Here is a 12,906-nt window from a genome sequence, read left to right as displayed (position 1 = left end):
CAAATTTTTTTCTTGAATCACTGCTTGAAACAGTGTTTTGCAATTCCTGAATTCCATGCTCATCTTTGACTTCTACAAGGAAGGGGCAGGAAGTGGGGAAAAGAGCCTTTCCATAATTTTCTAAATTTCTATCAACACTTTTGTTACTCACCAGCACATTCTATATGTTTATAAATTACAAGTGTCTGACTCAGGGCAGTACTTCCTATTGCTGAATATAAATTTAAACATCTAAGACTAAGCACAAAGGGACTGCCATCCTTGCTGTGTGTTTATTGCTTTATTGTGTAAACAGAAAGATTTAATAGCACTATTAAAAGTGATATGAAACGTGGTTATCGATTTTTTAGCAGAAATAAAGTGTGAATATGAGATTGTCTTAATGAAACAGAACTACTCCAACTCTACCTGCATCTTAGCTGATGAGCTTAGCTGATGTTGTATAAGGGTCTAGATATGAACTAGGCTCATTGTTGATATAACCCAGGAATTGGTGTTCTGGATCAGAGGGAAGATCCATCTGAGTGCTCTGCCTTCAGACAGGGTGACTGTAGGTGTCTGGAAACAACTGCAAGGAAAGCAGCGAGCATCAAGCAGTGCTTTCCCAGAATAAAGTCCTAGCAATCACCATGCTTCCTGACTCAACTGTAGTATCCCTAAATTGAAATTTGTCCTTAATAGATTTTTCTCTCCCGCCCAGTTTCTTATATACATAAATCACTGGTCTCTTGCAGCAAAACATTTGTTTGCTGTATAGAGACCCTGCCTTCCATAATGCCCCTTTAGTTCTCTGTTGTGAGAGAGAGGGAGATATCATTCCTCCTCTTTTTTCTCATGCATTTGTGATGTACAGACCTTAGGTAACGCTGAGAAAGGCCACAGGTGCTTTGCAAGGGCAACTGTTTTGCAACATGGCTGCACAAAGCCTCCCTTAGCTGATTAGAACAGATGGACTGGCAGGGCTGCTGTGTTTAACTCTGGGAAAATTGCCCTACTGCAGCAAAATCTCTTAGAGAAGTTACATCCTTCTCTTTGCACAGTTCAAAACTGATGTTGGCATTGTCTGCACACACAGATCCTCACATCAGTCTAGAGAGTTCAAGTCAAGGTATTAAAAAACAAAAAACAAACCAACTAGTGGTGTAAATAGAGACTTAAATTGTTCATCCCGTCCTGGGACCAGCATACTTTGTCAAAGTGGTTCCAGCCTACCAGCTGGAAACTGTCCATTACCAGGACTGGTAAGGAAGAAATCAGCATTTTCTTTACCACAGTCTACAAAACAGAGTTTCATGTTATAGGCCTACAAGATTTATTTGACATTTTAACCTATAAATACATGAGGTTTTCACCAGTAAAAGCACAGGCATTTTTTCAGTGGTCATTGCCACAGCTTACATTTTGAACAAAAGAACATGTAGTATTGCATGTGAATAGGCAAACTTTGTTTCTCTTCCTAAGGACCAAGCTCTCTTACTTGTTAAACAATGGCTTGCAGAGGACAGCAAGGCAGCTGAAGGCCACACTGAATGCTACACTCTGGAAAGCTTGGGACACTGTAGAATTTAATTAGTTTTTTGAAGGCACCTTTCTTGAACATCATCATGTCTTCAGGCAGCCTGGAAAGAACTCTGGCATTTGCACAAGACTCCTTCTTGTCAGTGGCTGCTGCTTTGGGGTTGCATTGCTCCAGATTACCAGTCATTGGCACACTGGTGCAGCTAAGGGAACGTGCTGTCTTTTTCTTGCCTTGAACAGATAAATAACTGAATAAAAAAGAGGTTAACTTATGTTTGGTAACATCTTGGACATCTTCTGGAAAACAGTCATCCAGAGGATCCTCTTGACCTTTTACCTGCTGACTAATCACACATGTACTGGGACTTACTGATAATGTCTTAGGCTGAACTACTGTTTTTCTGGAAGGTATTTTGTACTTCCCTCCATCTAAATAAAGCTGAGGAGCATTACTAATGGCATCAGAAGAAGCCCCATCACCAGAATTGATGTAGTGTGACTCATAATTCTGGCTAATGATTTGGGCTGCAGTGTGTTGAATGATGTTCCAGTCCTGCAGAATATCTTCCCTGGTTGTGAACTGAGATGTCACAGTAAAGCGAATGATGAACTTGTCATGGATGGTTGCTGGAATGAGGAAGAGCCTGCCAGAACTGCTTAGCTCTTTCAGGAGTTTTTCTGTCAGCCAATTGGGACCCTGTTTTAAATATGAATAATAAAAAAAAATATTATAGTTAGAATTTCCAGTGACATCCAAACATATCTAAGAATTGAAATCACAAATTCTTACATGGAAGTATAGTCACAGTTATTAATGTCTGGAGAGAGATCAGCTGTGGTCAGTTCATTCCAAAGAGACATGCAAAAGGACCAATCTTTACCTTCAGGCGAAATACAACCAGTCCAAGATGTCTCTTGGCAGGAATTTCAAAGAGTGGGTCACTTTTAACCAAGGATTCAAAGAATTTGGCTGTTTCAGTACCCTGTAATTAAGGATAAAAAAAAAAAGTTATGTCACAAACCCACTATAAGATGCTGAACTGGGTAGTTAAAAGGAATTCCTTTCCTTACTAAAACACATCATTCCAATGCATGAATAAGAGCAAACAGAAAAATTACATCAAAGCTAGGAATTTTAAAGTCTGTCTCTGTTTACCCAAACCCTTGACAATGAACATGAGTAACTGGCCTGTACATAGGGATTTTCTAGAAGGAGGTTTGCAAACAGAATGTGACTTCTCACATTAGAGCCATTTTGCAGCAACCATTAATCCACAATGTGACCCCTCGTATTTACACTCCATCAGGGACTTAAGTCTGTACATTTTCATAGTGCTGGGTTCAGCTATTCATCACAGCCTGCTTCCCACTTGACCTCAGAGAAAGCTTCTCCAGATTATGGCTCAGCACAAGGCAGTGACTGACCAAGTCCCTTTCTATTGTCCAGTGCTGTCAAGAAGGGGGCTGGAAATGTTTTGTCTGCACAGTCACTCTTCACAGATTATTTTAGAATAAAACCAGCACACATTTAGAATTCACATACAAGATTTGTGTGTGAGAGGATTCCTCTTACTCATCTCTGCATCTCTGAGCTCACTAATCTCAGCTGCCAAGAGCTGAACATAACACATTGGTAATTCACACACCTGTCGGACATGAGCTTGAAGCTTTTTCACCCCAAATGAGCGAAGCACAAACCACAGCTTCAAAGAACGAAATCGACGACTCAGTGGAATTTGCCAGTGCTGTGAAAACACAACAGTGCATCAGTGAGTGCAGAAACAACAGAAAGGAGAGTTCTCCTTCCACTGCCACATCTCTTGCTTCAGACTCAGGTCAGAAACCTCTCTTGAGATGAATAGTGTCATATACCTGAAAATCTGCTGAGCCTAGGGTACAGCCATCAAAGAAACAATGTGTCCCCATATTTTCCAACTATTTTCAAAAATAAGATTTTGGTTATTCCCCTTAATTTATGGCTTAGATATGTTTAGAATTTTAAATTAAGTACCAGCTTATAACAACAATTTTTTGTATTTAAGATGTGGCCATTTACACTTTAGGACTGACTAGTGCTCACTTCAGCTCATGTAATTTCCTGAACATTTTCCCAAATCAACTATAAACAGCAAGATTTTATACTGGGGCAGACAGTTCCAGACAAAGTAACACCTGCTCCAAGGAAAAGAATGAGAAAACGTGTAAAGGAATATTTCAGGGAGGCTGCACAATCATGTGCAGGATCCAATTTAACCACAAGAGGGACTCAATGTCTTTTTTTCCATCCCTCCCTCTCTCCACTTGAGTGAAAAGCACTATTGATTTCAAGAAAACAATTATCTTTTCAGGCCTAGGGTGAGATCATAGCAGAAATAATTGGCAGTGAATATTTCTTTGTATTACTGTACTGAAATCTGCTGTAAAATGTATCTGCAGTGAAATGCCTCTTAGCTCTCCTATGAATACCTTAATCTGAAGAAAAAATGTAATTCATTCTCCTGCTGTTTAAGAGCATGGCTTTTCCATTGCTTACTCCTTTCTCTCATTTGTTACATATCAGAGATACAAGAAATCAAGACAAAATGGCATCAAGCAGGAATTATTTCAGCAACACAATACACAGAAATGACCCTTTGCATGAGAAAGACAAGGCTGGATCTCCATCTGTTTAAAAATCTTAAGTACTTCAATCTGAAATCAATTTTATAATTAACCTTCATAACCAGGGCTTACAATTACTTTGCTATTTTCTCTGCAGTAGGATCACAGCATAACTTGGTTTATGTAGTAAGACCAGCTATAAGATAAGCATACTCCAGAATGCGATACAAATTTCACAGCCTGAAAATTTTATAGGCAATATAAAATATCAACTTAATAACTTACCATGAAGTCAATTGCAGCTCCTGAATTGGAATGTCTGAGGTAGACAGGGTTAACGCTGAAGGTTTGATGTAACTTGTATTTATCTTTAACCCTATCGATTGCAGAAGGAAATAGATTAAGCAAAATAAGTGCACAGAAAGTCTTTGCAATCTGCATGTTATCCTTTTGGTGGTGTTTGTGCTTTGAGTATACTCACCAAAATCCAGTGCAGTCAAAGTGGACCATCATCCATTTAGAAGGATTAAATGTAAAGGAATCTGCATATTCAATTCCATCCAAAAAATATCGAAATTCAGGACATACAAATGCTGTTCCTGCATATGCAGCATCAATATGAAGCCAGAGTCCCTCAGCATCACCTGTTGGAATTGAGATTGTTGTTATGTAAGGGATACAGGGAATCAAAGTGCATGCAATCTCTCCTCTCTGTAAACCAGGTGCAGTGTTTTGGAGGAGGCAAACAATTGACAACTTAGTTTTATTCTAAAGGCATTGAACCATAATGCCAAAATATAGGATAAAGGTGGAGTCTGTAACAAAATTCACTATTCTATATTTCATGTGAGTGAGTCTTTTTAACATTTGATTCCTTTCACCTGCCCTTTCCCCAGTACCCCTCAGTTGCAAAGCCAAAATAAAAACATAGTGGCAAGTGAAAAAGGACCCAGAATCAGAAGCCACAATCTGACCCATAAGAGAAAGCTCCTCAGGTCCTCAGCAGGTACTGGTCAGAATTTATGCTGGAATAGAATTTGCAACCTTGTCAATTTTACCTATGAAATTGGTTGATCCAGAGGATGTCCTACCAGAATCTACCTTCAACACTCCTTTGCTAGATTAAATATTAATATATCCATCCTACAACAGTACCACACAGTCTGTATTTCCTGAATAACCACATTAAAGATTTATCAGTTGGCAAATTTCATCCATCTTGAATAGAAAGTATTTTAGCATCCTAATCTAAATTTTACAGAAATCACTGCAGTCTTGTACTGATTTTAGCCACCTCTGAGACATGTCTGAAAACCTCCGCTCTCCTTGGTTTTGGCATGAGAAAGTCTAAGAGGATCTTCTAGATACTTTTATAGATCAAAATCAGGGAAAAAAAAGACACTTACAGACTGGACCCAGTTCTGAGAGATTGTCAAAAGCACAGACACCAGTTGTACCCAAAGTTGCACAAACCTAGAAAAAAAGAAACCTGTTATAATGAATTTGGTTTCTTTTAATACATGGATGCAAGCACTTGAAAAGTGGGCAGTTTATTGCAGATAGTCAAAACATTAAAATTTTTTATTTAATAAAATAGAAATTCTTGTATATATTTGAACCTTCAGCTAATGTATTTTAACACAACAAGAAAAAAATTTATATGTAATTTCACGTTGACATTATGAATATAACACAATGTCAATACCCCCAACCAGAAAGTTGAACATACAAAGACTGGCACCAAGCCTTTCTTTCTGTCTTCTGCAATGGCTTTCTTCAAAGTTTCACCTCTGAGGGAAAAGTTCTCATCCACAGGCAGAAATTTTATCTTCACAAGAGAAATCAAGCCAGCCTTTTCTACAGAGGAATGTGCCTTTAAAATAAGAAAAGCAGTAAGAACAAGCTCTGAGGCTGAACAGCTGTGGTAAGTTATGGCTTTATGAAAGACAGTAGTGGAAAGAAATAGAGAGATAATGACCTTATTGTAATCCATATTAATACAAGTCTGAAAGCATCTTCTTTGTGAGTAATTATAAGAAATAGTATACAGTAATTCCAAAGAATGCTTCATTTACTTGGGTACTGGTTTCTGAAATATAATAATAGGCATCCTCATCTTGTGTTTGGAGGACCATTTATCAAAACTCAGCTCTTAAAGGAGCCTATAGAAATTAATCAACCTCCATTTATTCTCTCCTCCCTGCCATAAGAAGATACATCCCCTCAAGTGTGTTTACTTCTTGATAGAGCAAAACACCTTACAAGTCCTTTTAGTTATACTAAGAGAGAATGAGTATGAGTGTCTCTCCTGTGGCAGTTTTCCCTGGGGAATATAATTGCTCAGTTCAGGAGGCCAAGGACAGAACAAGTTTGCTGGAAAAAGCCAACAGTGGAGCCCACAACCAGGAGCAGCGTTTAGGTAACAATGCCTTGAGCATGCCTGTCTCTGAGGGGAAGGAGGCTGGGAAGAAATACAAGATGAAGTAGCATGAGATCAGCATCTAGTTTCTGGAGTGAGGCTTTTTGAAAAACAGGAAGGAAGTGCAGAAATCAGTCACGTGAAACAATCTCTTGAGGACTGCCAAAACCCTAAAAACCTCGCCTCAAACTGATTTAGCTTCCCCATGTGCAGAAAGCAGCACTAGGGGAACCAGTCCATGCTTGTGAGGCATTTCTGTGTTGTTACACAGAAATGTGACTTCACATGGCAAAGGCTGAGTGAGACAACAGAAGCAATTTGTTTTCCTTGGAATCATAAGAACCTACTTGATCAGATGCATAAGCAACGAGGCGAGAATTGAGCAAGGACTCATCAGTGTCTGGCTCAGAAACCTTCATCTCCAGAATTTTGTTCTTCCTTGCTGCCAGCAGTGCAACCAAGGTTGATTCACTCACGGTGCTCTGCAAAGACATTGCTCATTTACTGCAACTGCTACTTTATTGCTATTTAGCCAGGGATCTGCTGAAATCAGTGAAGAGCCCAGCTGTCCATCCCCTCTTTTATTCCTACTCCTGCTTTTCTCTGACGCAGTGGAGAGTCATTAGCTGATGAGCAGCTCTCTGAGCCAGCAACACAAAACAAAGCTTTTTAATTGCTGTATATTTTAACATGCAGCACCAAGTTCTGGGGAGTAAACAAACCACATTTTCCTTTTGTTCTACCAATAAAACATAGTATTTCCCATAAAATTACAAACATGATCAAAGCCTCTTATAACAACAAAGACGCAGCAGTGATTCCAGAGAACTCTTGCTTACGCCTTCCAGAAGGAAGTAACAGTTCAGGCCTTGATCTTGCACCTCTCAGAGACAAAAAGTACACATGAGAAAAATGAAAAATAATTTTTTTGTGTGGCTAAGCATTGTGGCAGAAAGACAGTGACAAAGATTCCTTCTCTAATTATGTAAGAATCACTTTAGTGCAAAATCTGGTGGTATGAAACAGATTGAAGACATGAAATCATACTCATCCTTAAAAAGACCAAAAGAATACCTGCTGTTTGTCAGCATTAAAAGCAATAGCAGTTGCTATTCTATAATCTTCCACATTAAATACTAAAATTTGGGAAAATAATGTCAAATTTGGATTCGGACCCATATAAAAAACTTTGTTAGTTTTGTCTCTAGGAAAACTATCGCCCAGGAAGAAATTCTCTTGAAAACAAAAAGTTGATGAGGCCATCTCTAATCTCCCCCACCTGTAATACTCCTCCACCCACACTGTTGGGATGGTGGTGCAGGAACTTATCTGGAAGGCCCAGCATTTTAGCCAACCAATCCATCACATTCATTTCCAGTTCTGTACAGGCTGGGCTGGAGGCCTAGAAAAAATTTGAGAAGGAAAATCAGGCTGTAATTCACCCTGGACACTGTTCCCTTGTCCAACTGAGAGCTAAGAGAGACAACGAGCTAATCTGATAGAGCTACATGGAGACCACACCCACCAATTTCTTCTAGGTTTGTGAACTTTTACTTTCTTACACAGAGACACACATCTTAAAATCTGGGCAACTTTGGCATTGGGGAAAACACTGGCCTCAGAAACTACTGCGGTGGGCACAATCATAAGCAAGTAGTGCTCTGTAGCTGCCGCTGTAGGAGGATACACAATGCGCTGATATTTTGGCCCAGGCCACCAAACAATTATTTTCAGAAGAGGAAAAATATGGTCTCTCAAAGGAGCAGGAGAACTGGAATGGAGCCCAATTTAGCCTGCAGTCATAGATGTGGCTGCTCTATTGCTTACACTGTTTGTGTAACAGTCTTGGCACTAAGACTAGATGACAAGAAACAATGCTCACAGTGGGATATGCAAAGAATTTGAAAACAGATATTTCTAGTATATTTTCTTCATTCACCTCTTACTACCAGGTAATGCCTGTTCTTATATGTTCGTTTGGTTTTGGTTTTTCTAAGTGACAATTTTCATTTGTGCAACAACACACAGTTGGTTAAAGTAAATAATTATACTGACTCAGAGAGCAAGAAAGAATGACTATGACCTGCTCTTCCATATTACACATAGGAGAGAAATGTCTAAAATAGCCCCAAAAAATTTACCCATGTGAATCCCAAGCAGTTAATTGCGTCAGCCAACATATCTCCAAGGAGTGAAGGCCAGGAAGTTAGAGCTGGAAAGTAGGCATGCATGTGTGGACTTTGCCAATGGACTACCTAGGAAAAGAATCATGCAGAAGTTAAGTCTGAAAATGTAACAAAACTTTGCATGAGATGTAGTGGTTAGTATCTGTTTAAAGTGAGAGAAAAAGATTACAGCAAAATAATATGTGCTATAACTATACATCTGCCAGCAGAGAGCTGCAGAGATAATATCAACAGGAGAGCAGCACTAGCAGATGATAACACTGCACTATTAACAGATAAATTGCAAGTAACAGCAAAAGTATTTATCTGAATTAAACAGACAGACAAAGATTCTGAACAGGAAAGAATGTTGTGACATGTTTGAAAGACCAGAATCAGAAAGATTTATCAAAATATTTATCTTTATGAAGGGGATCCTTGCAACAAAGTTGCTCATTTTGTCAAACAACAACTTGCCTTCAGCTACACACAGCAATTTACAACTATATAAACCCTTCCATACACCTGAAGGAGCTTGTCTGTGGGACACCAGTGGAAGTACATGTAATCTCCTTGCCTCTCCTACATCAGATCAAGTTTCTGCAAGCATATAAAAAAATTTGACAATAGACTTTGAAGAAGTTTCTTACATAAAGCATGCCATTTGGTAATATGAATTCCCTTAGCAGAATCTGCAGTATTTATGTTCAAGAGGAACACTTTTACATTCAAAGCACAGAAGACAAGTCTTATATGTACATGAAGTTGGGCAAGAGTTGTTTCACCTCACTGTGCTGAATTTCCATATCCCTGAAATTAAGATTATATAGTTCAGCAGGTTGAGACATTGTGAAGCTAATGATTTTCTCATACTGGTGCATTTGTTTCCCTATAAGCAAATATGAGTTATATACAAAGTAGTTAAAAAATACACTCACAATCTAACCCCTAAAATTATAGTTAGGAACACAACTGTGGACATAACATCTACAAGATTTATGCTACATTTTTGTGTACATTACTTATTTAGAACAATGTTCTGCAGAACTTATGCATTCCCAGGATTTGGTGCTCATCCCAGGTAGAAACAGCTTTTTCCTGTCATTATTATACTTTCTTACCCCTGGCATAATAATCTTCTCTATATCTCCAAAGATGCTGTCCCAGCTGTCTGGGTCCATTGGGGCAGAGTCTGGCAGCTGGGCTCTCATGTAACCTGGCTGTACATCAGGAGTCACCCGTCTCTCTCTCACATTGCTCAGGTACTGGCAAATATAATCCACCATCTCTTTCCCTAGAAGAGGCAAACCAGTGTTTTCAGTTTCAATTAATGGAAACACTAAATAGCAGTACCAGCACTCCACACAAGCTATCCTTAGCATTGGACAGAGGTTCCAATAGCATTGGAATACTGCTCCCAGCTCCTCCCTCCTACACCCTACTTGTCCCATCTAATAATGTTCTAAAAGAGGTTTTTTCAGGGTTTTGTCATCACTGACTAGTTCAAATGTACCTTTAAAACACAATCATGGTAAAAGTACAGTTTGGTTACTGAAAGTTTAGATTTTCTTGCCTACAAATTTATTGAAACTGCATTTTACAGGAATTAAATTTTTATAATGTCCTACGCTTCTTTGTCATTATAGCAAACCTCCTTTTGCATCCTCTGAAATCAGCTGCATAGGTCCACACCTTTTCTCCACTTTTTAAGGCAATCTCCTGCAGCCCTGGAACCAAAAGTGGCTCTCCATCTCCAGAACTGTCCAAATACCACTGCGGTGTCAGCCACTGAAGAGATACTGTGCATAACCCCTCAGCACAAGTTTATTCTGAGTTACAGTTTTGCAGCTTTACCACAGCAGCTTTGATATAAGACCAAAAAAGATGTTACCCACAGACTCTAAATCCATTAATTTAAACTCAACCCTGGGACACATTTTTGTGTCAGCATCAGCAGTTCCAAGTCTCAAGGAGAAGTGCACAAATATATATATGGGCAATATATATAGCCCATCCTAATTTTGGGTTTCACTCACAGCCCTACAACAGTTGATCTCCACGAGCAAATGCTGCCTGTTTGCAAGAGCCACAGATCACTCACCTCTCTGTCTGTACTCCTCGGGCTCCATACCGATTCCTTAGGAGTGCTTTTCTTCAAACCTGGGCCACAACCTTTTGGGAGCTGTGGTCAGCTTGGTCTGGTGTCCTGCCAGCTGCTTCCCCCTTTATAGCTCCCTTTATCTCTCAGACTCACACATTCTGGCAAAGGTTTAACAGGCAGGTTATTGGTGAGTGTTTATCTAACTCCTCCCAACTGAGGGTTTTTGCAATCTCTCATGTTCTCATCTGTGCTCTTTTGATGTGTAAGATAGCGTATCACTAAGAGGAGCTGCCTCTGCACTTTCCCATTTTCAATCAGTCTTTCAGAAGTCTCACAGTAATCCATGCCTTGAATATAAGGCACATTAACATGAGACTTGTGGGAGACAAAAAGCTCAAGAGCTTTCAAAACCAAATAAAATGTAGCAGATGTTACACCAGCACAACCAGCTACAGTGCTAGCAGTAGCCATTAAAACCAGTACCAGCACAGAACAAATTTGACATGGGAGGCTGAGACTTTTCCTAAGAATTGTTTAGAGAACTCTTTTTTTCCCCAAAAAAGAGTACACCTACATCCCCACAAGTCTTTAGTCCTTATGCTGTCAGTCCCATGCTGCTGGGAGGAAAGGCTTCACAGCTATTTCCAGTTCCAGAACTGTGAAGCAGTACACTGTGGATTTCCTGCCCTTCAGATCAGAGCAGGTTACACTAAGCAGGGCTGTTCCTCCATGAGTATCACCCTAGACCACTGAGCTGGGAAAATGCACCTTTTCCCTCACTGTGCTTTCTTTTCTCCATATGATATGCATAAGCACTGGGATTTAGTCTTGTCTCTCCAGAATTTCTCCAATCCACCTGGATTGTTCTCATTTTGAAAGAACAACCTCACAGACTGCCTCCTGTTCCAGTTTTAGGACCTGAAAACACATCCTTCCTCTCTTTGGAAGCACAGATGGATAAGGATTCAACATTGACACTACTCAATGTTGAATCCTTATATCCATCTTCACTTGCTCTACACTGTTCTACTCTTGCTCCACCTACAGAACAGCGAAACTTTTCCTCATCTCTGCTGCAATTAGGTACTTGAGAAGAAACTTTTATAGATATGAGAAAGATGCTCTCTCTCACACACACACATCAGAGATTAATGTACTGAAATTAAAAAATCCAAATTGATAAAAAAGCACTGAGAGAAGTGCAAAAAACTACTATATGCATATTCATCGGTTTTATCCCACATTGTTCTGGAAACATTAAGAAAAAAGTAACAAGCTGCCCACATGTTTAATAGGAACTTACTAACATCTCTTGGCTCTACTGTAAATGATCCCATAAAGGGGAACAAGGTAAGAAAGAACAGGCATCAAGCACAGGACCAACTCAAAATGAGCCCAAAGTTCTCAAAAACTCTGATTTGAGCTCATTACAAGCGATTAATATGCTAATATATATAGACATCTGTTCAAGGAAACAGATGATAGCTAACTACACTTATGCTTTTAATTTGGAACAGCAAATAAGGAACAATATTTTTAACAATGTTTTCAGAGCTAAACTATATAATAAATATTTCATGTAATATATACCCTACATTTTAGCTCAAAGGTGATGGATTCATTGGGTTCATCTTTTGTTCTGTGCAGAAGAGAACAAACAGCAGGTCCCATTCGGAACTAAAATAAAATAGCTGATAACAGATTACAGGTAGGGTAAATATTGCTGGTGATAAATACGGTTTTGTAACAGCTACACTGCACTCAGAAGGGTTTTGTTACGGACAATGAGGAATAGAATATTTGCTCACAGGAAACAGAATGAATAGAAAAGGTTCATTTCATTGTTTGCTGCCAACATCTGCTGTCACAACCGTGGGAAACTCTCCACTTGGATGTGAACGTTGCCACTATCACTACTCAAACACTGCCACTCTTATCATTATTAAGAAATCAGAGATTACACTGTTGTTAAATTTGTGGGATGTGAAGACACAAACATTATTTTGATCGAAAAATAATTAATTGGAGCAACGCCTAAGAAGCACATTTCCCTTGGCTAACTGGTTCCTCAATCTGCTACTGACATAATGGATAGTTCCTGA

General features: G+C 39.2%; 1 protein-coding gene across 1 annotated transcript; it reads right to left on the bottom strand.

Annotated features, from left to right (window-relative positions):
• Window positions 1-265: 265 nt before the first annotated feature.
• On the bottom strand, window positions 266-10,943 carry HDC (histidine decarboxylase). Its single transcript, XM_015638636.3, has 12 exons — window positions 10,805-10,943; window positions 9,825-9,997; window positions 8,680-8,793; window positions 7,818-7,940; window positions 6,886-7,020; window positions 5,849-5,992; window positions 5,526-5,592; window positions 4,601-4,763; window positions 4,405-4,495; window positions 3,165-3,263; window positions 2,400-2,501; window positions 266-2,215 (listed from the first exon to the last, which is right to left on the bottom strand). Exons 1-12 carry the CDS (start codon window positions 10,830-10,832, stop codon window positions 1,481-1,483), a joined length of 1,974 nt encoding a protein of 657 aa, XP_015494122.1. The 5' UTR covers window positions 10,833-10,943; the 3' UTR covers window positions 266-1,480.
• Window positions 10,944-12,906: the final 1,963 nt, after the last annotated feature.

Source organism: Parus major, chromosome 10 (assembly GCF_001522545.3).
Source record: "Parus major isolate Abel chromosome 10, Parus_major1.1, whole genome shotgun sequence".
In the NCBI taxonomy this organism is placed as follows: Eukaryota; Metazoa; Chordata; class Aves; order Passeriformes; family Paridae; genus Parus; species Parus major.
This window is presented reverse-complemented; position numbering and strand designations above follow the sequence as displayed.

Bases quoted from the DNA above. Each gene is read 5' to 3' on its own strand.
- HDC (XM_015638636.3), bottom strand. From the start codon at position 10,832: ATGGAGCCCGAGGAGTACAGACAGAGAG. The intron at 9,998-10,804 runs GTGAGTGATCTG...TGCCTCTTCTAG, and splicing joins CGAGGAGTACAGACAGAGAG to GGAAAGAGATGGTGGATTAT. The intron at 5,993-6,885 runs GTAGGTTCTTAT...CTTATTTTAAAG, and splicing joins TTGCTTATGCATCTGATCAA to GCACATTCCTCTGTAGAAAA.